Source organism: Bradysia coprophila, unplaced genomic scaffold (genome assembly GCF_014529535.1).
Source record: "Bradysia coprophila strain Holo2 unplaced genomic scaffold, BU_Bcop_v1 contig_94, whole genome shotgun sequence".
NCBI classification, from domain to species: domain Eukaryota; kingdom Metazoa; phylum Arthropoda; class Insecta; order Diptera; family Sciaridae; genus Bradysia; species Bradysia coprophila.
Window position 1 is genome coordinate 9,276,020 of NW_023504022.1, and position 26,900 is coordinate 9,302,919.

The following is a 26,900-nucleotide window of genomic DNA, read 5'->3' on the forward strand; positions in this document are numbered from 1 at the left end:
AGTTGAACCTTAAATAGCTTGTTTTCCTTCTTTCTTTCTTTTCTATCTTTTAATTTTATGAAGTCTAAATTTTTATTTTCTTTCTTTCCTTCTTAATGATAAAAATAATGAAGAGGTTTTTTTGATTGCCATAATTTTTGCCTCATCAGTGATATTTTGTTCTTCAAATTTCTAAATTGAAATTCAGTGTAAAGATGACTTGACTAGTCGGTGTGGAATCAATAGATTAATCACGACGATAATTTGTAACTGTGTATTTCTACCAAAGATTGATTGAATAAAGGCTTACAATTGCAAAAGCAGACTGTCAGTCGCATTTTGAATAGCGCAATAAGGACGATGTCGATTAAATTGCAAAGTTTAATCATTGCTTGCATCGTTTGCATCTACGCATTAGATGTAGCCAACGGAAGGCCAGTAGAGATACCGGACTAGTCGAAGATACTAGACTTGAGGACAACGGTTTTCTTGTGCGAGCAAAGAGACAACTTGGTTGCGTCACTAAGGGTGGCTGCCATAAGGGCTATTGTTGGGCTTCCTGTCTTGGAGCACTTTCTCCTGGACAACTTTCGCAACTGAATAATCAAATTTCCCGTGTCCCGAATTTTCTTTATTATTTTAAAATTTAAGTAATTTTTGGAAACTTTTGGTAAGTTTTGGAAATTTTTGGAAATTTCTAGCAAGATTTGGAAATTTTTGAAAGTTTTGGTAAATTTTGAAAATTTGGAAAAAAAATCCAAAAATAGGCCCTGCTGAAATGTAAAGATATTATTTTGCCACAGTGTACATTAGATGCACAGCTACCATAAGGTCTCAAAAGAAAATTTCGCTCACTCCGCATAAACATTAAGCATCCAATAAGTCTTTTTAATAAATAAAACGTTTCCCCTCAAAAGACCACATCACACACTATAACTCATAACCGACAATAGTGGGAGCGTAAGAAGAAGAAAAAATGTTCAGATTGACAATATAATTTCTGCAAGCCCATATCAACAATGTATTTGCAATAAAATATAGCGACTCTGTTGCAAAATTGGTAAACTTTATGATTTGACGATTTGGATAAGTCTGTCTGTTGTTCGCCTTTTAGCGCAGATTAACATATTTGGTCGTTGATATCGCATTGGAAATTTGCAACAAAACTTTGTATAGCGAACTTTATCGCGATATGGATTAAGCTTTTCAACGACCTTTCGATTTTAAGTTATAGTTTTGAGAACTATATAGATCATTTTCACTTAACAGTAAACACACATAACCAAGAATTAAAACAAAGGAATTGAGATTAGATCTTGGTATCGTGTCTGACAGCTCCTTTGTTTTTACTGGTAATATTGGTATCGTGTCTGACGTTTACAAGGTCATGAAAATGATCTATATGTGGAAAAGAGGCTTTTTGTTGCCTTTTATTTTTCGGTTTATTTAACGTTCAATTCATTAAAAACGTTTGTGTTGTTGCCCGCGTACACTGCCAATTCCGATTTTAATAAATTCTGTGATTTTAATTCGAAATGAAAAAATGTTGAAAACAAACACATTGAGTCAGCTGGTGAAGGAAAATTGGATCGCTTATTTGAGATCTATGAGCGTTTTAAGTGCGGCAGATAGAAACCTCGTGTAAGAGACAAAGTTATAGAGTTTTAGTTTCTAGGCGATGCGTGTTTCATGGTTTCCCTAAAAAGTCGCTTATTTTGGAGCTATGAGCGTTTTATGTGTGTTAAATTTTTGAATGTAGCAGGTAAAATAGTTAGCCGTGCATCCAGCTCGTGAATATTTTTTGTACCCAGTCCGAGTCTGAAACATCCGTTCCTAGAGCAGACTTCTAATGGCCTACGATTTGTCTTCTGCCTTGTCTTCCTACTGCAGAATAACAACTATTTTGCGCCTAATTTCTGGTACTTTCTATGGAACAATTTCTGGCCATTTGTCAGTTTTCGAGTTGATCTATCATAGTCACGCCAGAATGGGTTTCACACAATTTTCCTCTTTATAGAAAAAAGAACAGCAAGAATAGAATTCTCTAAGTCGTTGAAACGTGAAAGCCAATTAGAGGAAAGAGAGGATACCAAGAATAACATTGAAAAATCAAAAAAAAAAACAGTAATCACAGTTTGATGTCAAGTCGTATCCACTGTATCGCATCGGGTGTGACTTTGTGTAGTTCGGAAATTCCACCATCAAATTTTCTAGTGACGCATTCGTTTATGATGTGATCAGTGGTTTGAATGATGTTTCGATCGCAGTCGCAACATGGAGAGTTGGACATGTCCCAATTGTGGAGCATATCGGCGCTACGACCATGCCCAGTTCTAAAACGGTTGATCTGGCACCATGTATTCCGGCTTTCGTCCATTCCGTTCAGCTTTTCCGTAATTATTTCGTACATTCTCCCGGTGCCAGGACTCTCTCCACTTGTCCAGAATATCGAAAGTGTAATTTTCAGAGTTGACGAAAGGTTCTTTCCATATTGGGTGTCTGGATCTCAGTCTTGAGGAATGAACCATTGATAAGTCTTCGTGGATCGGTAGTGATGTGTTTTCGGAAATTTCGAATTGCTCTTTTGAATTGTTTAGTGCAAACTAGAGTTACGCAGGTCATGTAAAACAGAACTTCCTTTAAGATGAAATAAATGAAATGAAATGAATTGAATAAAATCTGTTTCATTGACTTGACATAGAACCGAATGCATTGACATGTCTTCACTTGATCGGGAGGCCACTCAAGATTTTTCAGGCATCGGACATTTTTTAAATTTAATTTAACTTGAGCCTGGGTGGGCATACAAATTCGGTTTGCTCGCACAACTTTAATGTAGAGTGGAGAAAAGTTCAGGTCAGGTCAGATCAGGGCTTACTTTAGAGAATTAAAATTCTGAAAATTCTGAAAAAGTTCCGAATAATTCTGAAAAAATTCCTAAAAAATATTTCGGAATTGTTAGGAATTTTTTCAGAATTTTTCGGAACTTTTTCGGAATTTTCAGAATTTTAATTCTCTAAAGTAAACCCTGGGTCAGATCTGATTTTGAACTGAATTACCAGAAACCTGAATTTGACCTGAAACTGTGACCGGACCTGAATTGTTCTTCGTTACATGAACATTAGGGCTAATGAATTTGTCCGAAAAATCCAGTTCAACTCCAGTTTGGTCATGAGGTCATTTCAGGTAAAAATTAATTTCTTTTTCTGGTCCACCTCACCGGACCTATCGTAGGCTTGCAGTAAAAACGCAGCCATTTTCATTGCAACATCCGTTTAAACTTTTATTTTCTCAGAATAACTTTTTGCTTGTCTTTCGCTTTCGTATAACCTTACAGGATATGTGACTATGTCGCCTAAAAACAGGAACCAAATTTAGCAACAACAAAAATAATATGAAAATGACAACAGTCTACGACCGTCATTTTTATGCGACGTTTTCAAAACGAGTGCATTCATGAAACGAGAACAACACAATTTTTAACGAAGATCTACCAATTGCCCTTGATGAAGTTTATCAAACCATTTGTCGACGCATCGTGCGACGAAATCTTACTACTGTCGGCCAATTCCGGTTCAATCGCTTTAGCTAGTTGCTTGCCCAGTTCTACACCCCATTGATCAAAGGAATTGATGTCCCAGATGATGCCTTGAGTGAAGATCTTGTGCTCGTACATGGCTGTACAATGTGAATAGTGAGATATGGTCAGACGAAACGTGATATGACTAAGCTGAACATGAGTAAACTCACCGATTAGAGATCCCAAAATGAATGGCGTCACTTTCTTCACCACAATTGAGTTGGTGGGACGATTTCCAGTGAACACCTTATGCGGCAACAATTGCGCCAATTTCTCACCGGTCAGGCCGGACTTCTCCAATTCTTCTTTAGCCTAAAGAAAATTTTTCTTAATTATTCATCCGCAGCTACTGGGTTAACTCGGAAAGTGGCATTTTACCTGTGCTTCGGTTTTGCCAGCCATCAAAGCTTCGGTTTGAGCCAAAAAGTTGGCCAGCAAAATTTTATGATGAACTCCTCCAGCTATCGGATTGTGCGTCTGTGCTGGGGCAATGAAATCGCACGGAATCAATCTGGTTCCTTGGTGAATCAATTGATAAAACGCATGCTGACCGTTTGTGCCCGGTTCACCCCAAACAATCGGACCAGTGTTATAATTCACACGAGTGCTTGACTTAGTCACACCTTTTCCGTTGCTTTCCATGTCACCTTGTTGGAAATAGGCGGCAAATCGATGCAAATACTGGTCGTATGGCAGAAGGGCTGTCGTTTCGGCTCCATAGAAGTTCGAATACCAAATGCCGAGAAGAGCCAAGATCACTGGCGCCTGGATAATAATCAAAAAGGAAGATTGTAATTAAATCAACAAATGACCGCACAACTTCAGCTGAACCTTACGTTTTTCTCGAGGGGAGTGGTTTTGAAATGTTGATCCATGTAGTAGGCTCCATCCAACAGTTTCTCGAAATTTTCGAATCCAATTGACAAGGAAATGGATAGACCAATAGCTGACCACAACGAATAACGTCCACCGACCCAATCCCAGAAGCCAAACATGTTCTTGGCATCGATTCCGAATCCAGTTACCTTTTCCTGGTTCGTGGATAGCGCAACAAAGTGCTTGGCAACTGCACTCGGCTAAAAGAGGAAGAGATGAGCGAATCTGAACTGAATGACTGAAACTGAGACCTTACGTCTTTAGCATGCTCCAGGAGCCATGTCTTAGCTGACGTAGCGTTGGTAATCGTTTCTTGGGTCGTAAATGTCTTCGACGCAATGATGAACAATGTGGTCTCTGCGTTGACTTTTCTCAACGTTTCAGCCATATGCGTTCCATCGATGTTCGAAACGAAATGGCTGGTCAAACCTTTACCGTATGGCTTAAGAGCCTCTGTAACCATTAACGGTCCCAAATCCGAGCCACCAATACCAATATTGACAACATCTGTGATTTTCTTGCCTGTGTAGCCCTTCCAATCACCAGATAATACTTGCTGTGTGAACTCCTTCATGTGCTGCAAAACAGCACGCACTTCTGGCATAACATCTTTTCCATCAACATTAATTGCGTCTGATGAACGATTACGCAAAGCCACATGCAATACGGCCCTATCTTCGGTGATGTTGATGTGTTCACCGGAAAACATTGCAGCGCGAGCTTCTTCCAATTTTCGAGCCGATGCCAGGTCCAATAGATTTTTCCATACTTCTTCGGTGATACGGTTTTTGGAGTAGTCCAATAGAATTTCACCGTCGGCTGGGGTTTGTAGCTTTACGCTGAAAATTAAAGCGACAGTTTACAGGACAATTCTGAATATTTTTTTTTAGAGAAAGCAAACACTTCGAGACTGAATTCCGCTTAATTTTCAATGGTCTTTGGCTCAAGGAACTCTTCTGACAGAAAAAATGCAATTTGGTTTGCTTCCCCCAATTAAATTTTTAGACCCGTACGACGTACTGGGGTCTTATGCGTTTACGCATACATCCGTAACACGTCGAATTGGACTCCCTGAGTAAGGGGAAACCTTGTGGTTGTCTAGAGATGCCAAATCAGTGAAAAAAAAATGTCCGTCTGTCCGTCTGCACGATAACTTGAGTAAAACGCATCCGATTTTGAAAATTCTTTTTTTTCACGTTTGGTAATGTCAAAAGACAGGCTAAGTTCGAAGATGAGTGATTTTGGATCGACCCTTCCCGATCTGTGGCCCAATACGTGCTTTACGGTTTTTCGAAGATATCTCCGGACATTCAAACGACACTTGTAACTGATACGTCAAATAAAAGGTTTTTACAATACCGATCGACAAAAAAAAAGTTTATGGAAATCGGATGACCGACTAGTGAGTTAGACCCCTGTGAAACAGGCACAGGGCGGCAAGCAGTTTTTGCTTGTAGGTCGGCCACATTTCAACATATTTCGTCTGTTTTAGCTTTATTAGATAGGTATAGGACCGTACCAATCAGGGAAAAAAAGTTTTTGAAATTATGTTCTCCGGAGCGTGAGCTAGGTCTCTTGGAGTGAGCTCTTATCTGGCTACTCGGCCGTACAGTGAACATGGAGTATTTTGTCAATATCTCGAGTAAATTTTGTCTCCTAACAAAATGGCTGCCGGTGGCCATATTGGATTTTATTAAAAGTGATATATATTGGGAAAAATGGTACTTAGAGTGTTTCTGTTAACATGGAAATAATTTGTTATGTGTGTGGGGTGTTTCAGGCATTCCATATATGGACATCTATATATATCTATATTCACCTATATTGAGCTATATACAGGCATATAGAGCTATATAATAGCATATTCATCTGTGAAATGTTTATTTATAGGAAAATATAGATAAATATAGCGGTATATAGCTGTTTAAATAGGAATTTATGAAATTTGACTTCGTACGGGGCTGTCTATATTGCCTCCGGCAATTTATTTGTATATGCTAACAAGGCAAAGAAAGATAATGTAAGTGATTTTAAAGGGCGAATAGCTTTTCAGTAGAGAATGAAGTAAAAGAAATGAAGAGTTTCACAGTAAAGGCTTTTGATACGAATAGGTGTTTCGTACGGGTCGGCGTTAGCTATGTTTTTGAATGCGTACGAGGTGTTCACTGTTCATCAATTGAACGTTGAAAGAATGGACTTTCGTGAAAAGGATTTCGCAATGATGATGTAATTACGAAGTAATGTCCCTCGTCTTAGGACACAGTTTCTTTAGCTTCATAAGAAATGACGAAATTTTCAGCGAGAAGAAATCTGAAAACGTTTTACTACTGAGTATGGTGGATCGACTTACAAGCCTGAGTTGTTTGACCATTTTTCCAAAAACTTTTTTTTCTACTGTAAGAACAATTTCTGAGTGAAGCACTTTTTAGGTGTAAAATTTTCTTCAAAATTTTATAGAGAGGAGACTATCTCCGATGACATTAAATTTTAAAAAAAGGTGAAATTGTTCCCAACGAACAATTGCCTAGCTTTGAAGAAAAATCTGGGACTGAAGGTGCATCATGACCTACGTCAAATTAAACGTTATTTCGAAAGGCCGTTAGGTTCACAAAATTTTTTTTTTAACTTAATGTCATCGGAGGAAATGGTTTCTGCGTAATAAATATTTGAAAAATTTCTTGCACGCAGAGAAATGATAAGTTGGTACGCCTGTGGCGAGATAGAAGGAACATGTGAATGGCAGTTGGTTCCTATGGGAGAGAATTTGTATGCAATTCTCTCACATTCTCTCCCATAGGAGCCAAATTAATGTCATTCACATATTCCCTCTATCTCGCCACAGGCGTACACACTTATCATGTCTCTGCTTGCACGTAAAGAATACTCAAGAATTGCTCGGGCAGTACTCTTAAAACTTAAAATTAAAAAAAAAATCAGAAAAATGATCGAGAACTCAGACCAAATTGTATGAATTTAGCAGTTGAAATGGAGAAACCTTGATTTGCGTGATGCAAATTGACTTCAACATATTTCTTGGAACACCACTGGCTTTTTGAATTAAAATTAAAATTTTAAAATCGATCCACCCTATGCGCCTTATAGTATTTGCGTGCATATCGGTTTATACCGTCAGCTATTAATGTAAGAAGTCGATTTAAAGGGACTAATAGTGTTGACGCAATAGTTAAAGATTTATCTTTCGTAGTATAATGGTTATCACTGCTCTCTGTCACCTCTACATCATGCACAAGATAACCACAGTTCACGTTTCACAATTATGGATTTCACTTTATTTATGTATGGCTAAACCAGATAATACTGAACATCTCATGCTATGCTTAGGCCAGGGTGTGACTAAAAATCTTTTCTCGTCTTTAATCTGAACTCCTAAATCAAATTAAATTCAATTTTGTGTGGGTCGTCATACCACTTCTATCTATCTAGAATAACCTATTTTGTTGATAAGCAAAATTGCATGGTAGAACGTTGATTAAGTATGCTGTGGCACATAACAAAACTCTAAATAGAAATTGACCACAATAGGAGACCACAAAAAACAAATTTGTCGCGGAAAACAGTTGAGTCTCCAGTGGACTATATTCAGTTTCATGTGCAACAAAATGTCTTCATTACACTTTCGAGATTGCATAATTTTGTGCTTCAATTACACACCGTATTCGAATTAATTGTTTTAAGTACATCGTACATGAGTCAGGTATAAATCACGATAGTTTGTGACAAAACAATTCATATACGCGACAACGCACCAGTATATTGATTGCCGCTAGCTATTAATTCGACCCAAATATCGATAAGACACTTGAATTAAAATTGTAATTCAATTTTTCAGTTTAATAATAAAATCACTTTCCACACACAATTTTTGAAGGTCAAAAAGTTGACTGTTTAACGAACCATTCAATGCAGCAAAGAGATTAAGTGCAATGTAACCAATCCCATTTTTCTCAAATTTAAATAATTGCACAAATCGCATGAAAAATCGTGAGTCGTAAGAACGTTTCTAACTAAAAATCAACTTCACTAAACACTTCACTCACCTGAATTTGTCGAATCTACCAGGATCCTGTTCGAACAAACTTTTGATATTAATTTTGGCTCCATTCTGATTGAAATATTGTTGAATTTTCTGATAAGCCGGTTCGGTTGTTAGTTCTGGTTTCGGTGCCATTATTCAGTTTAATTTTAACTTTGAACAGAAACTATAACGATTCGAATTTTTCAAAAGAAACAAGGTGTAATGTAATCGACGGTATCCCTTCGATCAACTGTGGTTCAATGTCAAATGAAAATCAAAAATATTGTATTTGAAGCATATTTGACAGTTAAGCCCTCTGGATGTTAGCTTCTCAACTAGATAGTAAACAATATCGTTAACAGTGTTGTCGGCGATTTTTTGTTAGACTTTTCTTTTGCACTGAAGAATTCTGCATATAGAGTGTTATGAACAGAGCGAGACGACCGAATACCAGTTAATTATAACTTGCCTTGGGGTACTTGTCAAGGTATTTGCTTCTCTTTCAACATCTTACTATGCGAGCGAGAGGACCTAAGACCACTTTATTATAACTTGCCTTGGGGTACTTGTCAAAATATTTCTTACTCTTTCATCATAACACTATATCTATACTATGTTTAAGCATAGAGTTTTTTGACCAATTGAGTGATAGTGATCTCGGGGTATTGCTGTCAAAACAGGAGGCAAAATTTGAATTTGTGTTGCATTTTGCAAACAAAATTAAATTAAAATTTGGAAAAGACAAATTCAACCGAATGAAAGATTAGATTACACTTTACTATTCAATTGTTTTGAAGTCAAACACACTACATCTACATGCAATTAAAACGAAAAAAAAAACTCAAAATTGTTTTCACATGAAAACATACTGCAACGCAAATTCAAATTTTCAGCTCACTTTATTGTGACAGCTATACCCCGAGATCAGTTATATTTCCTCTTCTTAAACACCGTATAGAAGGTTAAAAGAGAATGTCAAAAAGAGTGTGCGTCATCGAGCTCAGTTAAATTAACTGGTTTCTTCCTTGTTAACTGATCCTTTTTGAACTAGTACAGAAATTCTATTTCATTCGGTGACGTCAACTTTTTTCGCTCAGTTTATCCTGTCAAAGTTAATGTGAGTCTATATTCTTCACGACCGATTTTAATAGGGAAAAATTAAATCGTCACTGAGAGTTGTCGTTAAAGATAACAATTAGTTTTTGATTTAGTGGTTATCAAAAATAATGAGTTATCAATCTATAAATCGTGTTCAATCAAATAGTGAAATGTTATGAAATAAGAGAGTTATTAAAATTTAGTTTCATTACCTCAGCGCGTTTTCTGGGCGATTTTCTGCACGAGCTCTTTAATACAAATTTCGACAAAATACCCATCGAGATCAGTTTCTATTTTTCAGCTCTTTTAACATTCTATAAAACAGTTTTTGTTCAGTGAATAGAGTCTTACGATCAGAGCGAGAAAACTGAAGACTATTTCATTCTCTTTCATCATAATACTCTATACAACTGGTCTCAGGGTCATAAGTCAAAATGAGAGAATTTACATACAAATTTAAATTGGGCTTATTCTCATTTTTTTCATTCATGAATTTTTGACAGTTGCTCCCGAGACTAGATAAAGATTCGCAGAACTTAGTGACATATTTTTGGCCGAGACATTCGTTAAATCGATTTATTACAATGAAGCAATTATGACTAATTTTTGTACAAATGGACAAAAATGTAGATTACGTTGTCTACTACATGCAAATGTACAAAAATGTAGTAGACAACGTAATCTTCATTTTTGTACATTTGAACAAAAATTAGGCACCATGGCTTCATGGTAAAAAATTGATTTAAAGAATGTCTCGGCGAAGAATATGTCACTAAACACTATTAGTGGATTTTCGTTACCCTGCAACACTTTATACATCATCAGAACAAGCGAACAATTAGCAATTCAAATCAGGTGGAAAATTGTGCTTCGCTTGTATTCCGATGTTCACAACATGCTAAACAATAGAAAAGGCAGCATAAATGTCCACTTCAGTAACCCAAAATTGCTTGCATATTTTAAGATTATATTTGTTCTCCTGTGTGTCTTGTTTCTATCGGAATTTTAAAGAATGAAATCATTGCTGCCTCCCTTGAGATTTTTTCTCGAGAAAATCAAGAAAATCGGAAAAATCTAAAATTCGAGGATGCCATGAAAATTTTGGAAAATTGAGAGAATCTTTACATTTTTTTCGAATTTTCTTGACCTGAATCGAAAAATTTAAAGAAATAGAAGAAACGTTTTGTCAGAGATAGGCAGTGAATGGAACGCTTTACCTCTTAGTTGTCAGAATCAATCTAAATTTTGTAGAATGGAGCCACATCATTGCCCCTTCACTGGTCCCTCCAGGAAAAATGTACACCCATCTTTCTCCATTCATTTTCATTTTCAAAACAAAAGAGAGTGATGAAGTGTTATTGCCGTCGACAGTTTGAAAAGTTGTTTCAGGTCGCCATTATCACTCAATTCAGATAATAAAATGGTGAGTGTGACAGATACGGCATATTCAACAACAATATTACCACAAATAGTAAAGGGTTCTTGGAAACGAAAACCTAAGTTGTCCCTGCTCAGAATATAAATATTCTATTTTGCATCGCCATGCCATATGGACCATATGGATTATATTGCCAGTGATGCGCATTATGTTTCGAGAAAAAAGATGAAGACATAACTGACAGCACTGATTGAGTATAAATCCAAAATGGCTCTCAGGAATTTGTGGTTTTCTTGTCACTGAATTTGAATAAACATTTAAAAACCAAATGAATTAACCGAATTGTGCAATAAAACTAACAGATTCAATATAACCGTACTAGGGCAGTTGCTCGTTAACACTTAAACGCGAAAGTAAAAGGTGCTCCACAGTGATTTTTGACCAGAACTTTAAGTGAAAAACAAAACACGACTGACGTTCTACACACGCATCATTGGTAAAAAAATTTATTTATTTGTGATCTGTTATCGTTTCTGGTGTTATTCTCGACCATTGGACATATTCGGAGTGTGCCCACCGACAATATGATCGGATTAGCGTAGTTGCTGCCCCGGATGAAGGGAAAAATATCCGAAATAAGCTACCAAAACTCGAAATCTTGTTCAGGAATTCGCTACTGTATTACGCGCCGTGAAGCATCGTCTTGCTGTTTGCATACTCTCCTTACCAAATCAGTTTCTTTGAGACAAATCCGTTAAATCACGGGGAATATGCACCTGTTGATGAGATGCTTGTGTCGGAAATAATGGATTTTGCGTAGTGTTAAGCCAAAAAAGTGCTTGTTGTGACATTCTCCACGGTAGTTCGACCATCAATGTTATCCGATAAAAGTCATCTTCGGCAACAAATGATGTTCTAATCACACAGCAAGTTACACCTGTGCACACCGTCTCAGTATCTTTCAAACTGTCAGCTGGGTGTACACGTCCGTTGCGTCTAAATTTTGCATTTCATTTAGCGCTCAAAATTCAGCTGTCTAATTTGGGTTGTGTTTTTTCAGACTACATCATCACCTGCATATGCTGCAATCATGTGAAGCGACTATGCCGATGTACATTCCAACCCCACTGTCAAATTAATGGTTTTGAAGAAAGATCGTCCACCCGTTGGAGTGGAAAATTCAAGCAAAATGTCCAATGAACAGCCAGTTACCAAACGGCAACGCATCGAAAGTCTGGGCAATGAACAACCGGAACCCGAATCCAGTGCTTCCAGTGCGCACATCGCTTCCGCATCGTCTGCATCGTCGCTAGCAATACCGGGCCCATCAAATGCATCGCTTCCAGCCGATGAAATTGATAATGCATCCGTTGTGATACTGAACAACCATCATGGCATTCCCATTGAGTATTCGTTAATGTCGCCAATCAGTGATAACGGATGCGATTTACAATCACTGCAAACGTACTTGGCCAAGCAATGTTTATGCGGGGTGACTGATCAAACGCTGAAAAATCTCTTCCAAAGTCAATACAATCATTCCAATGGGATAACACGGGTGGCAACGCTGAGTGAATGGTCAACGAACAAGCTGCTCGAATTCCTGTCCAACATTCAGTTACTGTTCGATGTGTACTTGAAACAGAACTCAACCGGCAGTATATGCGGCCGGATCAAGGATGTGTGCGATGCTCTCATTTTAAATGAACGGAATTTGATCAGTGACATTATCGATTTGAGCGGCTACAACGATAAATATGTGCAATTCTTGTCGCGAAAGTTAATGGCTAGTTTTCTGGTGATTGCAAAGGACAGTGAAATGTTGCAATATTATTTGAAGAAACTGGTGGACAATCTGTTCAGCCTGAATCAATTAAATGAACTCGAAGTGCAAAAGATCAGCTTCACACTAGACATTTTCAAGCGAATCGTCGAATGGAAAGACATTGAATTGCATCCACTCGGTGACGACTTCGACGAAAGTGATTTGTTGCCAATTGAACCACCGATCGAAACCAATTACTTCCACTACAGCATCAATCAAGGGAGCAGTCTGTCTTCAGCCAGTACCAGTGATTCGAGTAGAATGCTTTCGAGAAGACACGACACTCATGCGAACGATGCGAATCGGGACTGTCAACTGGAACATTTGACCGATTCGGAAAGTTTCGACACGACAAATTTGAAATGTGAAACGGTGAAAATATTGGAGAATAAGTGGCGCGCGTTGCTGGAGACAATGAAAAAGTTGATACCGCGAAGTAGTCATGGGTATGGAGAGTGTTCGATATTGACGTTTCTGTCGCTGTGGGAGAGTATAATCAGTGTGCAGGCGAATCTATCGGTGATCGACACACATCCGTTTCACGCTCAACTGGACCAGTTCGAGAAATTGCTGAGCAGCAATCTTTCCACGACCGTGTACAAGCAAATGTTGTCTCTGTTCAATGAGGCGTTGTGCTACGGCAGCACTCTGGCTCTACAAGACTCGATACCGGTAAGTATCTTTATCGAAAGGGAAATTATTTTCTGCGGGGGAGAGAAGAGAAATTGTGGCTTTTGCGGTTTGTTTTTAAGTTTACATCGCATAATTGCCAGTAGTCCCCGCACTTTCATACCTTTGTCTCAGCAGCGAAGGATCATGCGAATTTCAGCTCTCTGGTTTTCATGAGAGAGGATGGCAACAATTTGAGAGAATCTCACCGCAATATAAACCCTCTGTTATCACATTCTCCTTCTCTGCATTCTTGCTTTTCAAGAGCTTTCGAGAGCTTTAAGCTTCTTTTGTATTCCACAATAATATTCAAAAATCCAAAATAAACTGAAAGCTCTCGAAAGCTCCCCAAAGCACACAAACAATGCGATATGATGTTTTGGCTTAACTCGACAGTTCTATCAACCATGTCCCGTACTCAAAAAATGTTTTTTTTTCTCGTCACTCTCTAACGCTCAAACTTCCTTCTATTTCCAGGACGAAACGTGCGGATTAGCCCATGCTATAATCAATCGGGTCAAATACAACGGCCTGTTGAATTCATTACCCCAGCGACAACAGCCCACTGACGGTTCGGTCAGCCTAATTGGTTACACTGGCCGATCCGTCGATTATATGCACGACTCGTTTCACCATTGTCCACGGGAATACCAATCGACTGACGCTCATCCAAATATCGACCGTACTCTGCTGCAAAAAATGGTTCTGTTGGTGCTAAAATCGGTAGCGGTCAGTGTACGCGCCATCCGATCCGATTCGTCGGACAGTTCGATTGGCAGTACGGATGCTCAGGCGCTGGCCGATATGCGTGTCATTGAACAGAATATGCGAGATGTGCTGCGGAAGTTGGAAACATTTTTGAAAAATAAAATGCATTTCCTGCCAGCCACACATTTCAGTAAAATTCTGATCGATCTGTTCGGCGATCAAGATGACTATCTGATCGAATCGATGGTGTGTACGTTAGACGTAGTGATTGGATTTTCCTACTGGAAAAACGAATTCCTCGAATTAGTCGCAATGATGAATCCGGTGTACATCTTCTTAGAATTTTTAGTTATGATAAGGCACGGCTCCGACTTACTCCTAGATCTACTGGTTAGCAATGAAACGTGCTTCTTGCTGTATTTATTAAGGTTTCTCAAATACATTCGCGTCAATTGGACTATGTTCGCGACCAGTTGTCATATGTTCAAAAATGACGCCACCGAATTGGACGGTACCATGAAAGTATTAACTCGTCTCAGGTTCAAAATTAACAAAATGGTATTGGACAAACAGTATCCGTACGATATACAGCCAATTTTACGATTACTCGAAAGTTGCGAGAGCATACACGAGGGAAATGAATTATAGTTTGAAATTTGCAACGCACACCGGCCCAAAACGATCACATATCTCATGATGATGGGCTTCTGCGGAACCGTAGGTTGCATAAGAACCCGAATAGTTGCAGATCTGGGATGTGTACTTGAGGGAGTTTTTTTTAATTTATTATGAGAAAGAGGAAGGAAAATTGTGGCAAATAATCTGCGACAGAATGTCACACCAAATAAATTCAATGAAATGTGGATGGAAGTGCCTTATCGATTGCCTTTAATTTACACAATTTATTACACTGAAACCAGTTTTAAGACATTACAACTGTTTTTAGCATAAACAATTCTCAATCCATCGGTAAGTAGTGTGTAGAATTTGGATTTTAAATATTTAGTTTCATTTTGTATACAATTAATTTAATGAAAAAGGAAATGAAGATGAACAAGACAGAACGGAAGAAACGATTTATGTGTGTAAAAAGAATCATGTAGCATCAATTTTTAATGATCTTTACGGTAGATGTAAACCTTATTTAATTTTACATTTTAATTAAACTGTAACGGACTTCGAGAGGAATGTAAGTTTTACTGAAAAATTTATATAATTTTATACACAATAAAAAACGAACAAACAAACACAACGAACGGAAATTCTAATTTTTTTTTATCCTAACCTCTATCCGGTAGATCGAGTCCCTGCACGTAAATGGGATGGTTGGTTGGTTTTATTTAAGAGCATATTCGTAATTACATATCAAAGGGAAAATATAATACTAGAATATAGCACTGAGGCCATCTTCGTTGGGCCCATTGTGCTGCACCCTTCTAACAACTATTGTCTTTTTGTTGGTGATGATGATGATGGATGTATTGATGATACGCCGGGCTATTGTGGTTTGTTGATGGTGATGTGGTTTCGGTTGTAGTGTAAGAAAAATCCGTCCTAATGTTGTTCCAGCCACTTGCTCTCTGTGACAAAGGATAGAACATTAGTCAACGGTACTTTAGCAAATTAGCAACGTAAATGGGATACTTTTATGAATGTAACATTGGTCTCGAGTTTGTTGAGCCGAGATTATAGGATACATTTCTCTATATTTTATATAATCCGGATTAATTTTCTGCACAGTCCAGAGGTCTAGCTTTCGTCGTCTTCAACGTTACATTTTTCAAGCTGCTCACTCCTCCTTATTTTTGTAAAATCTTTCTGACACTGACTTAGAAATGTGCCCAATCTGACATTTTTGAGAGATTTTTGTTTTCCAAGTTTTTCAGTTTCATTTTGATAGAAAAAATACAATTAAAACGTAATAGGAACATAAACTAAAACACTCGCTTCGCTCGGAATTCTATCCTTTGCATCAAATACTTAAGTTGAAATACCGTTTCCCTGGGTATAACATTTATTCAGAAAATTCGCTGCCCATACCTGGATTATCAATAAGTTATGTTCTTACAAACTCGAAGCAGTTGAGTTGAGTACATAGTTTTTGTAGGTGGTGAAAAAATGTTGAAGGATTACTCGCTCATGCGTTTTCTGTCAACGTTTTTCAATCATTTTTCACTAACAGTGAACTAGCTAAATGGGTTAGAGATGAGTGGGCATAGCAAATTTTTGTGCCCACATGCCCACTATGCCCATCATTTGAGAAAAAAGGCCCAATGCCCGCAAGTAAAATGCCCATGGGCGCTGGCCCAGCCCACAAAGTATGTGTACAGAAAATTTCTGTCAGAAATCGTCGAAATGTAAAATTTTGAACTTATTTTAATTTTTTAACCGTAAAAATTTATTACAAAGGTAATTCTACAGGTAATTCTACGAGGCGTTTTGGAAATGATCCACATAAGGAAGAACCCGAATTGCATCAACAAACAAAAAGAATCAATTTTTCTATCGACAGCATACAATAACATCATTTGAATTGTCGCGCCGAATGAGAATGCCATTAAAGTTTTGTTATAGTCGTACTTTTGTGAAACGGATGGCAAAGCTTTTCTAGGAAGTGGCAAGTGGTTCTTTATGTTTTTGAATTTGCTGATGTGAATTTGCCAGTGGTTTTTGGATTGTTTTTTGCGATTTTTTCAATAATTTTTTCTAAATTTTGACGAAGTGTTTGTTACTTGCAAGTGGATTTTGCTAACGTGGTAATGCTAGTAGCATCTTCTTATGATTTGTTTTCGTATTTTATACAGACGGAACATGCACAGAAATATTGTTATGGACAGTTTTGTAATTTTGTTACGAATGTAACAGCTATAATATGTTGCTGTTATCAATGAAATGTTTTTGTTACAGCCCTGATGATGTTCTCGAATTGAGAACGAAATATATTGGCAAAACTAAGAAATTTGTCTTTTAATTGAGCTATTCCGGCAATCTGAATATTAATTGATCAGCTCACAAAAAATTGAAGTTGTGAGTTTTTATTAATTACTTAATTGAAAGAATTTAATCAATACCAATGGAAAAGAGTCTCGAAGGTACTTTTCAAGGCATTTGCATTATAGTGAATCCAAACATAAATTCCCAAAACGATAAAATTATACTTTTGTCAAACTCAGGAATCTCAGGTCAGGTCAGGTCAGATCAGGTAATTTTGAATTCAGGTCAGGTTAGATTTAGAAATTACCTGAACCTGACCTGAACCTGAAATTTTCATTTTTTATGACCTGACCTGAACCTGACCTGTTCCGAGCCTTAATTTAGTACACCCATGATAGTATGAAGAATGTTAATGATTTGAATTTAATTTTGACCGTGGCTCTATAATACAAATGGCTGGTAATCGGTAAGAAGATATGAATCTACAAAGAACTACGATTCGCAACGGTAGATTTAATTAAATTTAAAAAAGGGAAATTATATTCGAGGGATTATTTTTTCTGAGTTTACCAATTGGAGTACTTTTTCGAAAAAATATTTTACCAATATTTTTTCGGACATTACCGTTACAGATGCATTTTATACGCTTACACGTTTGTATGTGGTAGTGTATAACGATCATTTAATTTTTTTCAATTGGTAACTCGAATATATGGCCATGGTAGAAGTGATTTTTTTTTAAATGGGAAACTTGGCATAAAATACCGGTGATTGAATATTTATTCAAAAAATTAACTGATATTGATCATTTTCCCAAGAAATGTTGGTCCTGTTGTATTTATTCAATGGTAATTTGAATAAAACGTATTATTGGTAGCAAAAAAAATGAAATAACGATCATTTCGGTCACAATAATTATTAAAACAATTGGTAAATTGAACACTTATAACGGAAAATTTAGATTTATTTTAGTGGTAAATCGTTATTGGTGAAAACATATTATTTTCATTGGTAACTTCAAATTGGTAAATCGAAATGAAAATAATGTTCATTTAATTAAAAATAACGGTGTCTGATCAAGTTTAAATAAGAAAGTTTAATGGTCATGTCGAAATTGATAATGGTCGTGTCAGAAAAGAAAATGGTAATTCAAAAAAAATACTGGTATTCATATTATAGATAATCTAACAATTAATAAAATCTTAATGTTGTTTTAATATCCAGCTCATTTTGCTTTATCTGACGTATTGGTAATGTAGGCGAAAATTATTTTCTCAAAATGGTAGTTCCAGATTTTTTAATGGTTTCTTTTAGTTAATTTAATGACTTTCTCAAAAACTTATATTGTTCTTCTAGATTTTTCAATTGGTAGGTTAGAAGTAATATATGTTGCGTAACGCAATTGGTATTTTAATCGAACATTATTGGTAATATTGGTTTGTTATATCGGTCAAAATAATTTTTAATATTGGTCGTGTATCATTTTTCTGTCTTTCGTATTGGTAAATTATGCATATTATAGTGGTCATGCCTTCCATAGCCGTTGGTAATCTACAAATATAATTGGTATTTCAATATAATTTATCGGTAAATTGAAGATTGGTAAATTCCATTTTAATATAGTGGTATTTTCAGTATTGGTATCCGTGGTTAAATCAAGCGATATTTTAGGAAAAAATAACGGTATTAACGATTTGTCCGTAAAAATAGTGGTATTTCGTTAATAATATTGGTAAACGGATAAAATATAACGAAGAACTCGAATTATAGTGTAAAATATTGGTAAAGTATCACAAATTTCCTTTTTCGCCAATTGGTATTTTATCATTTTTCACTTAGTGGTAACTCCTAAAAATAACATGGAAACTACGTAGAAAACAATGGTAGATTAGGAAAAAATACTGGTATCTTAATATTGGTTCACCGTATTAAGCTTAATGGTAATCTGTAAATATAATTGGTATTTGAGTATATTTTGATTGTAAATCAGTCATCAAAAATATTGGTAGGCGCATAGAAATTGGAGATCATGGGTAGACTATCACACATTTTTTATTTCTTTTGGGAATTAAATATATTACACACTTGTCACGAAATCGAGGCTTGCCGAGACTGATAGTGACAAGCGTGTACTGCCCTACAAAGCATAAAAAACTTACTTTGTAGGGCAGTGTAGTCTATTTTATCACTATGTCGGATTTCACGACAAATTAATAACGCTTGGCTATCATTATCCTATTCAAGCAACAACAAGGTTAAACTAATGAAATAAAAGATTTCGTGTCAAATAGGGTCCTCAGATCGGAAATTTCAAATAGAGTACATTTCCAACTTGAAGAGTACAAAAGAGTACATTAGTCAGGACAAGAAAATAGTACATTATGTCGAAGTGGAAAATATTAGGTACAATCTTTTTGGCCGAAAGAAAGGCTCCCTTCTTAAAATTACAAAACTCCTCACGATGTCTGCTGTAACAATTTCAACATTATTTATGACGTGTTTATGATTTTTGAGCAGAAAACTGCGAATTTAACTTTTTCTTGAGGCGCTTTCATTAAATCATAAATCACATAAAGAAATCGTCAATATTTTTCAAGGCTTCAGACTCCCCTTTCGTTGACCACCATTCAGAAGTTTTCCAAAGGTTCTCTTTGCAAAGTTCTATGTCACACAAATTGGTCATTTAAACCCTAATCTCAGTTTTGAAAGGAAGATTTCTGTACAATCTTGCAATGTTAGAGCTGTTTTACTACCATTTATACATCGTAGTACATACAGAATGATTACAGTAGAAGAAAATGTTACTTTTTGTGGTGCAGCAATTTTTTTTCTATTTTTCAATAAATTAGCAAAAGTTAGATTTGCTCTTTCGATAACGAGTACGAAGAGTACATAATCGATGTAATGGTAGCGGGCTAGCTACAGCAAGTCAAAAGAAGTAGCAATGTCGAAAAAGAGTACATGTACATGTACATGCAAGACCTAAAACAAAAGAAGTAACAGATTCAGTGATTGTTCGTCGATACGCTTATCATTCGGGTTAATAATTAATCGGTGTAACGATTTTAACGCAAACTAATCAGACTTTTGTAATTCATAAATTTCAGCTTTGATTTTTTTGTAATTTGCTTCGACCTGAATTTGCTCTTTCTTTGCACACATGACCACAAATACACACAGATTCAAAAAATATTCCGATTGCTTTTCTCGACTGACCAATTGGAAATTCGAATCTAACACTTCCTTTGCCCACCTGACCAATTCAACACACATTTCGGATATTCAAAAAATATAACGGTACAGCGAGTAAAAAGTAAATGGTAAAGCCAACTAAAATCCCAATTTTCCCACATTACCAATTACACACACATATGCAAGTTAATGGTAAATCCTCAAATTTTATCGGTATTTACATTTTATAATAACGGTAGTTATCATAAGAAATGGTATTTTGAATTTATTATATTGGTAAACGGTAAACAGTTATAACGGTTGACAGCTAACTAATATTGGTACAAAAAATGTGTTATAACGTTCAACCCAACAAAATAAATGGTCGTTTATTACTATCCATTTAAAAAAAGATTGAATTTTACTTCATCAATGATTTACTTTCCATTGCGTAAAGGAAATCGGTTCGAATTGTGATCTTCCTTGACGTCACTGACTTCATAAAAAATTCTCTCGTTAAGAAAGAGAAAATAATATAGTGAGCTGTAGTTTACAGAGAAAACTATCTATTAAGAGATAGGCTGTAAGCACAACATTCAACCTCGATTGTTTTTCTTTGCTCAAGTTAATTTCTTTCATCTTCACCCGCTAGACAGTCGACTATGCCATCAAGTGCTCGAACGCATCGTCTATTGGACCTGCATCGTCTTCCCGGGCACTTGCCACGTAAAGCCACTGAACCACTTGCATACATTTTCATTTCGTCTATATACGCACTGAACATTGTCATTCGCGTGAAAGCCGTATAAGAATCTGGCTCTCCACATCGCACCATTTCTTTGTCTGATAAAGTAGGGTTGTAGCCGTAACTGGTGATACCAGCCAAAAAATAATTTGTGCGATTTGTGTCACTCGTACATACAAATGGTCCACCGGAATCGGCTGCAATCAGTGAATATTTTTTCTGTCGAAATTTTCGTCTGCAAGAATGTAAGATAGCACATGTACGTACCGTAGCAGGTGTCAAATCCACCTCTCGTGTATCCAGCGCAAAAAACAGTAGGATTGGTTGGATCACAAACTCGGACTATTGACAATTGTACTTCATTAACATTGTCAACTGGAATTTGTCCTCGATACGTAAATGAGCCCCAGCCTGCCTACAAAACTGCACACTATTAACGTGACGACACATACATAGTCGAAAAAGTCTTACTGCTAAACAAGTCATGTTTCCATAATTCTTTGTCCAATCATGAACGCTATCATTGATGATCATTCCTTGTGTTGGCAAGCAAATGGGGCGAACCCAACGATTGTATCGTAACGGTTCAGCGAGTTCTAAGAGAGCGATATCACTTCCAAGGGCTGTGAAAGGAAAATTGTAACTAAAAAATGTCATAGCAAACGTACTTTAAAAAAAAATTACTTTTCAAATCGAAGCCACTATGTATGTAGACTTTCACGACGCGGACAGCTTGCTCGTGCGGTGAGAAGCTATTTTGACGAAGAATTCCCGCTCTTATGTCCATATAATCATATTGCCCTACATTCCTTTTCATATTCACTAACAAGCAATGAGCTGCTGTTAAGATCTGAAAAATTATTAGAGGACAATTCATTTTTACTCAATATTACCGAGTAAGGCGAGGTGAATCGATTATTACCCATTTTTGTTCGATGATACTACCTCCGCATACGAACGTTCCGTTCAGGTGTAAGCTTACCAGCCAAGGATGTGAACCAGATGTTGCTTCTTCGCCACCGGCAATTCTCATGTTTTGGTCAAGGTTTTGGTGAATGTTATTTTCGATACGGAACGGTTTCCCGCAGACATCAGGACATTTTACACGGAGAATAGCATTGGCAGATTCCACTCCGGGTATAGAACAATTGTCAACTATTTCTTTTGCAGCGCCACCCAACAGTTTTACACTCGTCATGTATTTGCCTTTATAGTTGGACTGCTCGTACGATGTAGTTGGGTCATTACTGCCAAACAAAATTGCTTTGAATAGATACCAAATCAATCATGAAGTAAGTGTTGTGAGAACCAAGGATCAGGATTTTAGCGATCGGTTTTTATGAGAGCTAGATATGTGCGAGTCTGCATTTTTGGGGTCACATGCGCAATAGATATACGGGTTCGTACGGGGCTCAGTCGCAGCAATAGCTCCGACTGTTCTGATGGCTCGTTATCTTTTAACGGCGTAGGGTAATCTGTCACACGGTGCTAAAACAACGCATTTTTCAAGTACGTAAAAGGTGAGCTCGCACACAATTTTTCAATACCAAAATTTTGTAAAAGGAGTCGATGAGATGGCTAAAAAAGAGTTTCAGCAATAAACTTGTGTGTGCGAGTTCGCCTTTTACGTAGTTCGTTCTTTTGACACCGTGTGCCAGATTCCCCGATACCCTTTAAACCTGTTTTCAACCGAATTTTTCGCTATTTTTGCTATTGATTCCGATTCTTTAATGATGACATAGTCAATAGAAAATTAATGCTCACCTTAACTCAAAGCCCTGCTCATTTAGACAAACACGTCTTGTCCAGTTGAATAGGTCCACACACACCGGATACCATTTGTTTTCGTCATTTATGTATAGATATCCATCGGTGCTTCTCACGAATGGTTCTGGTTTTGATGTTTTTTTGGATACCAACAATAGACACTGATCTTCATCTTTACCATTAGAACAGTATCGCGTTCCGTCGCATATCTCAGCATCGGTGTAACACTTCGACTGATTGGAGTTGTTGATGAATTCTTCCTCGTTATAATGACATGAGTACAAATTATGTTCACATCCGAAGCATCCAACTTCATCAATTCCATCTGGACAATCGATATAATTGTCACAGATCCTACTTCGATCAATTTTTTCAGTGCATGTACAATTTGCTTCGTCGCTTCCGTCAACGCAGTGGACTATACCATCACAATGCGCTGTCGATTCAAAGCATTGTAGTGGCGATGAACATTGAAATTGATCAGGTTGACACCGTCTCAATGTGTTTGGATCGATAGGGCTGCCAAGAATTGTATCTGTGAATTGGGTCAATTTTTGATGACATCGAATGTATTTTTAATGACTGACTTGAGCAATCTACCTGTTGGTGGTCGTTGTATTCGTGGATACCAAGAAGGTAATCCTTGATTATAAACGGTGTGCGGAGTAATCACCGTTTTGGGAACTACAATTAGAAAAATTAATTTTATTTTCACGAAAAAGGGAGACAACACAATAAAAATGATTTACATCAAGGACAACTATGTACTTCGTAAACTTTTGTAGAAAAATTACTCACCATCACAAATCACTCCAGCGTTTGTTTGACCGCACTCTACAGGTGCGTACCAAATTTGCCTTTTTGTCTTGTAAGTTCCAGAAGTGAAACTATACAAGACAAATAAAACGTAAAAGAACGTCGCACTCATCACACACCGAAAGCTAATCGCTACTAGTTTAAAGTACTATAAAAGAAAAAAAAATGCTGCACATGCAAAGTCAAAGTCAAAGAAATTGATTATAATCAAAATAATTCAGTAAGCTTAACACAGCAATGCGAGTCAATTATCGATGTTCAACCTTTCGGTTTTACAACGAACTGATTTCATTAAATCAACGTTCCGCTACATCATCAAACAATTCGAAGGAAAATATCAACAAAAACCTTCACATGCACTCTTAGCACTTTGCACAAGAAAATTGTTTATTTATTTTTATTTTCAAATTTGCTGTTACATGCAAATCTCTATTGGTGATGTGAGGTTTAAGTACTTTGTCAGTATATTGTCAAATGAAAGAATTTCTTAACGAAGTTGGCTTGGATCTGAACAAATCAATTTTGTTCGTTAGGATTGGAATCTGAAAAATTAAAATCACGGTATGACGGGGTGATTTTTTTTCGCCCAGAGATAAAATAGATGTTTGCATGACAAGGGTTTCTAGGAATTTCGCGCCGGCGTCATTCACAATATGTGTCATTTTATGACATTTTGTAAAAGGGAAAAATCATTTTGTGAATGCCGCCGGCATGAAATTCCTCGATATCCGTAAAACGTAACAACAAGCAAATTTAAAAGAACCTGACTGTCAATTTTAACACTACGTCGCCCATACGTCGCCCAAATGTCGCTCTCTAAATAGCCAGTGACAAACTCAAAATTTTAGATTACAGTTTTTCAAATTCAAATCATAACGATCAAATTGATTTGTTCATAGTCCAGCCAACTGCGTTTAAAAATTCTATTCCATAGTGAAATCAATTAATAAGGGAGGGACTAGTCATTTTTTCGAGATTTTTTGTCAAATATCAGCAGAAAAACGAAAAAAAAGAAACTCGTGCATCGGGGATTCTCAAAATATTGTCATATTTAAGAAATTTTACCAAAAAAAAACTATGATACAAATGTGCATTACTTTAGCACAGCTCAAGAGTTGAGTTGAGATTGAGTTGAGTTGAGATCTCAAGAAAATCTTAAGTTGAGAGTGAAAGGCTATCAAAAATCGAAAACTTTCACTTTTCTTACAATAATTTCCCCATTTACACGAGCCGTACAGTGTCGTACAGTGTCATGTGCACATATTTCAGTGTGGAATCCACACTGTGGATGAATCTTAAAACCAATAAGTCCCTATTCGGCTCAATAGTACATGATTACCTTTCTAATGACACCCCACACGACCCTGTACGAATCGTGTAACTGCAAGCTTTCGGTTTTTGATGGTCTCTCGCTAGCCACACATTCATTAATTTTTTTTGAAAGTGGTTTTAGTTTCTAGGGTCGAAATTCCACTAGAAAATGCGTTCGCTTTCGGCAGGCAGTTTTTCAAAAGAATACCTCATAACATAAAATCTGATCCATAATTTTTCAAACATTACGTTTCGGTACACATAGTTTCGTTTGTAATGCGTTTCATCCTTTTACGAAATGTAAGGTGCAGGAGTTTAGTTCGTCCCTACAGAATTCATTTTTTTTACGAAATGAATACAAATTTTCATTATATATAAAAAGTGTTTTTCCGTGTTTTTAAAGGATGAATTCCCTAGGATCGAAGTAAACTCATTAAATAACAAACGAAACTATGTGTACCGAAACGTAATGTTTGACAAATTATGCATCTGAACCTGAGACCTGACCTGAAATATCTGACGACCTGATTTGACCGGATAAAAAATTACCTGACCTGACCTGACCTGAATTTACGTAAACCTGATTTGACCTGACCTGACCTGAAATTTTATTTCTTTTTTACATTTCTAATAATTGTTTGTAGATTCCTGTAGTATTCACATCGAACGTAAAAATATGTAGTCTATGCTTCGACGTAAGTAAATCTGAGTAATTCTCAACGGATTTCCAAAAACTTGTTTTATTCGAGGTTTTATTTGAAAAAAAAAAAAAAAAAAAAAAAAAAAATTATTTGAAGAGAAAGGAAGTATACCTAAGGTTAATTTCGTTATTGGAAAATTTCGGATTGAGATTCTTGGAGCTATGCGATAACTTTTGAGAATTTTTTAGACTTGAGGAAATCTTTTGTTTATAATTTCTTTCAATAACAGAAAACTGAGATTTGAAGGTTTAAACAGTAATTTCTAACGAGTGTAAACTAACATAGCTAACATGCGTTTCGATTTCATATTCAAGATGTAAGCAAGAAATACGCTGTATTATCATACAATTAATATTGACTGACTGCGCCGTATGCGAGCAGTCTTTTTTTTCGCTTTGAATAAATAAAAAAAAATTAAAAAAGAAAAAAAATAATAATATTGATACGATTAATGCTATTCGCAGACTAATGGTGTCTTCACATTGATGAGAAATGATTTCGTGCTGTTTTTAGAATTTGTGATTAAAGTTTACCTTTTGTAAAGTGGAGCAAGAGTCTGTAAAATGCCAGTTTGTAAAAGGCAGCAACAGTCTGTTATGTCACAGTTTGTAAAAGGAAGCAATAATCTGCAATGTCACAATTTATAAAAGGGATCACCAGTCTTTAATGTTACCGTTTGTTATAGTGGACAACCCTTTGTAATTTCAAAGCTTGTAAAAGCAATCTGTAAAGTCACAGTTTGTAAAAGGGATATACACTCTCTAATGTTAACGTTTGTTATAGGGATCAACAGTTTGTAATGTCACAGCTTGTAAAAGGGATCAACAATCCGTAATGATACAATTGGTAAAAGGGATGAACAATCACTTGTGTTTCAATTTGTACATGTGATCAACAGTCTCCAAAGCTTATACAATGGATAATCAGTTTCTTTCGTTGCATTTTTCAAAGTATATAAAGAAAGGGTCTCGTACTTTACAAATTATCGAATAATTCTTACTTTTTGATTGAAAGAATTTCTTAGTTTTGATATAAGTAACAAACCAACAATCTTTCAAACGTGTTCTACTTTTATTTTAGCAGATATTTTTAGTTATTTACAATTTTTCAATTAGTTACTGAGAATAGCATCAATATTAACTATTGGCAGTTGACTGCGAATAGTCACTGCGTACATTTTATATGTAGCCTTATTAGTGGATCTTTGCAGAGAGACCGTTTCGGTAAATATTCTTAAATTCAGAATCGGTTCTGTTCTCTAGCTCGTATCAAAAGTTCTGATATAAATTTAATTCAATCCTCAATT

General features: G+C 36.4%; 3 protein-coding genes and 1 long non-coding RNA gene across 4 annotated transcripts; 2 read left to right on the forward strand and 2 right to left on the reverse strand.

Annotated features, from left to right (window-relative positions):
• Positions 1 to 688: 688 nt before the first annotated feature.
• Positions 689 to 10,215, forward strand: LOC119085349. Its single transcript, XR_005089283.1, has 3 exons — positions 689 to 702; positions 9,990 to 9,997; positions 10,103 to 10,215. It is a non-coding gene; the product is annotated as an uncharacterized LOC119085349 (long non-coding RNA).
• LOC119085323 (glucose-6-phosphate isomerase) lies at positions 3,299 to 8,749 on the reverse strand. The gene is made up of 6 exons (XM_037195705.1): positions 8,494 to 8,749; positions 4,692 to 5,274; positions 4,396 to 4,635; positions 3,938 to 4,324; positions 3,730 to 3,871; positions 3,299 to 3,657 (listed from the first exon to the last, which is right to left on the reverse strand). Exons 1-6 carry the CDS (start codon positions 8,622 to 8,624, stop codon positions 3,470 to 3,472), a joined length of 1,671 nt encoding a protein of 556 aa, XP_037051600.1. The 5' UTR covers positions 8,625 to 8,749; the 3' UTR covers positions 3,299 to 3,469.
• Positions 10,216 to 11,182: 967 nt separating the features above from the next.
• On the forward strand, positions 11,183 to 15,405 carry LOC119085318 (protein lines). The gene is made up of 4 exons (XM_037195699.1): positions 11,183 to 11,443; positions 12,008 to 13,444; positions 13,919 to 14,827; positions 14,860 to 15,405. Exons 2-3 carry the CDS (start codon positions 12,086 to 12,088, stop codon positions 14,795 to 14,797), a joined length of 2,238 nt encoding a protein of 745 aa, XP_037051594.1. The 5' UTR covers positions 11,183 to 11,443; positions 12,008 to 12,085; the 3' UTR covers positions 14,798 to 14,827; positions 14,860 to 15,405.
• Positions 15,406 to 15,413: 8 nt separating this feature from the next.
• LOC119085319 (serine protease nudel-like) lies at positions 15,414 to 24,152 on the reverse strand. Its single transcript, XM_037195700.1, has 9 exons — positions 23,565 to 24,152; positions 23,367 to 23,450; positions 22,764 to 23,301; positions 21,922 to 22,246; positions 21,684 to 21,849; positions 21,471 to 21,622; positions 21,267 to 21,414; positions 20,900 to 21,196; positions 15,414 to 15,729 (listed from the first exon to the last, which is right to left on the reverse strand). The coding sequence occupies exons 1-9, from the start codon at positions 23,692 to 23,694 to the stop codon at positions 15,704 to 15,706; spliced, it is 1,866 nt and encodes a 621-aa protein (XP_037051595.1). The 5' UTR covers positions 23,695 to 24,152; the 3' UTR covers positions 15,414 to 15,703.
• Between the last annotated feature and the right edge of the window lie 2,748 nt (positions 24,153 to 26,900).

What these genes read in the sequence shown, in the direction of transcription:
- LOC119085323 (XM_037195705.1), bottom strand. Translation starts at nt 8,624, where the DNA reads ATGGCACCGAAACCAGAACTAACAACCGAACCGGCTTATCAGAAAATT. An exon ending in TCCTGGAGCATGCTAAAGAC is followed by an intron (nt 4,636 to 4,691) that starts GTAAGGTCTCAG and finishes TTCCTCTTTTAG; the next exon opens with CCGAGTGCAGTTGCCAAGCA. An exon ending in CCACTCCCCTCGAGAAAAAC is followed by an intron (nt 4,325 to 4,395) that starts GTAAGGTTCAGC and finishes ATTATTATCCAG; the next exon opens with GCGCCAGTGATCTTGGCTCT.
- LOC119085318 (XM_037195699.1), top strand. Translation starts at nt 12,086, where the DNA reads ATGGTTTTGAAGAAAGATCGTCCACCCGTTGGAGTGGAAAATTCAAGC. An exon ending in CTCTACAAGACTCGATACCG is followed by an intron (nt 13,445 to 13,918) that starts GTAAGTATCTTT and finishes TTCTATTTCCAG; the next exon opens with GACGAAACGTGCGGATTAGC.
- LOC119085319 (XM_037195700.1), bottom strand. Translation starts at nt 23,694, where the DNA reads ATGAGTGCGACGTTCTTTTACGTTTTATTTGTCTTGTATAGTTTCACT. An exon ending in GAGCAGGGCTTTGAGTTAAG is followed by an intron (nt 22,247 to 22,763) that starts GTGAGCATTAAT and finishes TTTGTTTGGCAG; the next exon opens with TAATGACCCAACTACATCGT. An exon ending in GAAACATGACTTGTTTAGCA is followed by an intron (nt 21,415 to 21,470) that starts GTAAGACTTTTT and finishes GCAGTTTTGTAG; the next exon opens with GCAGGCTGGGGCTCATTTAC.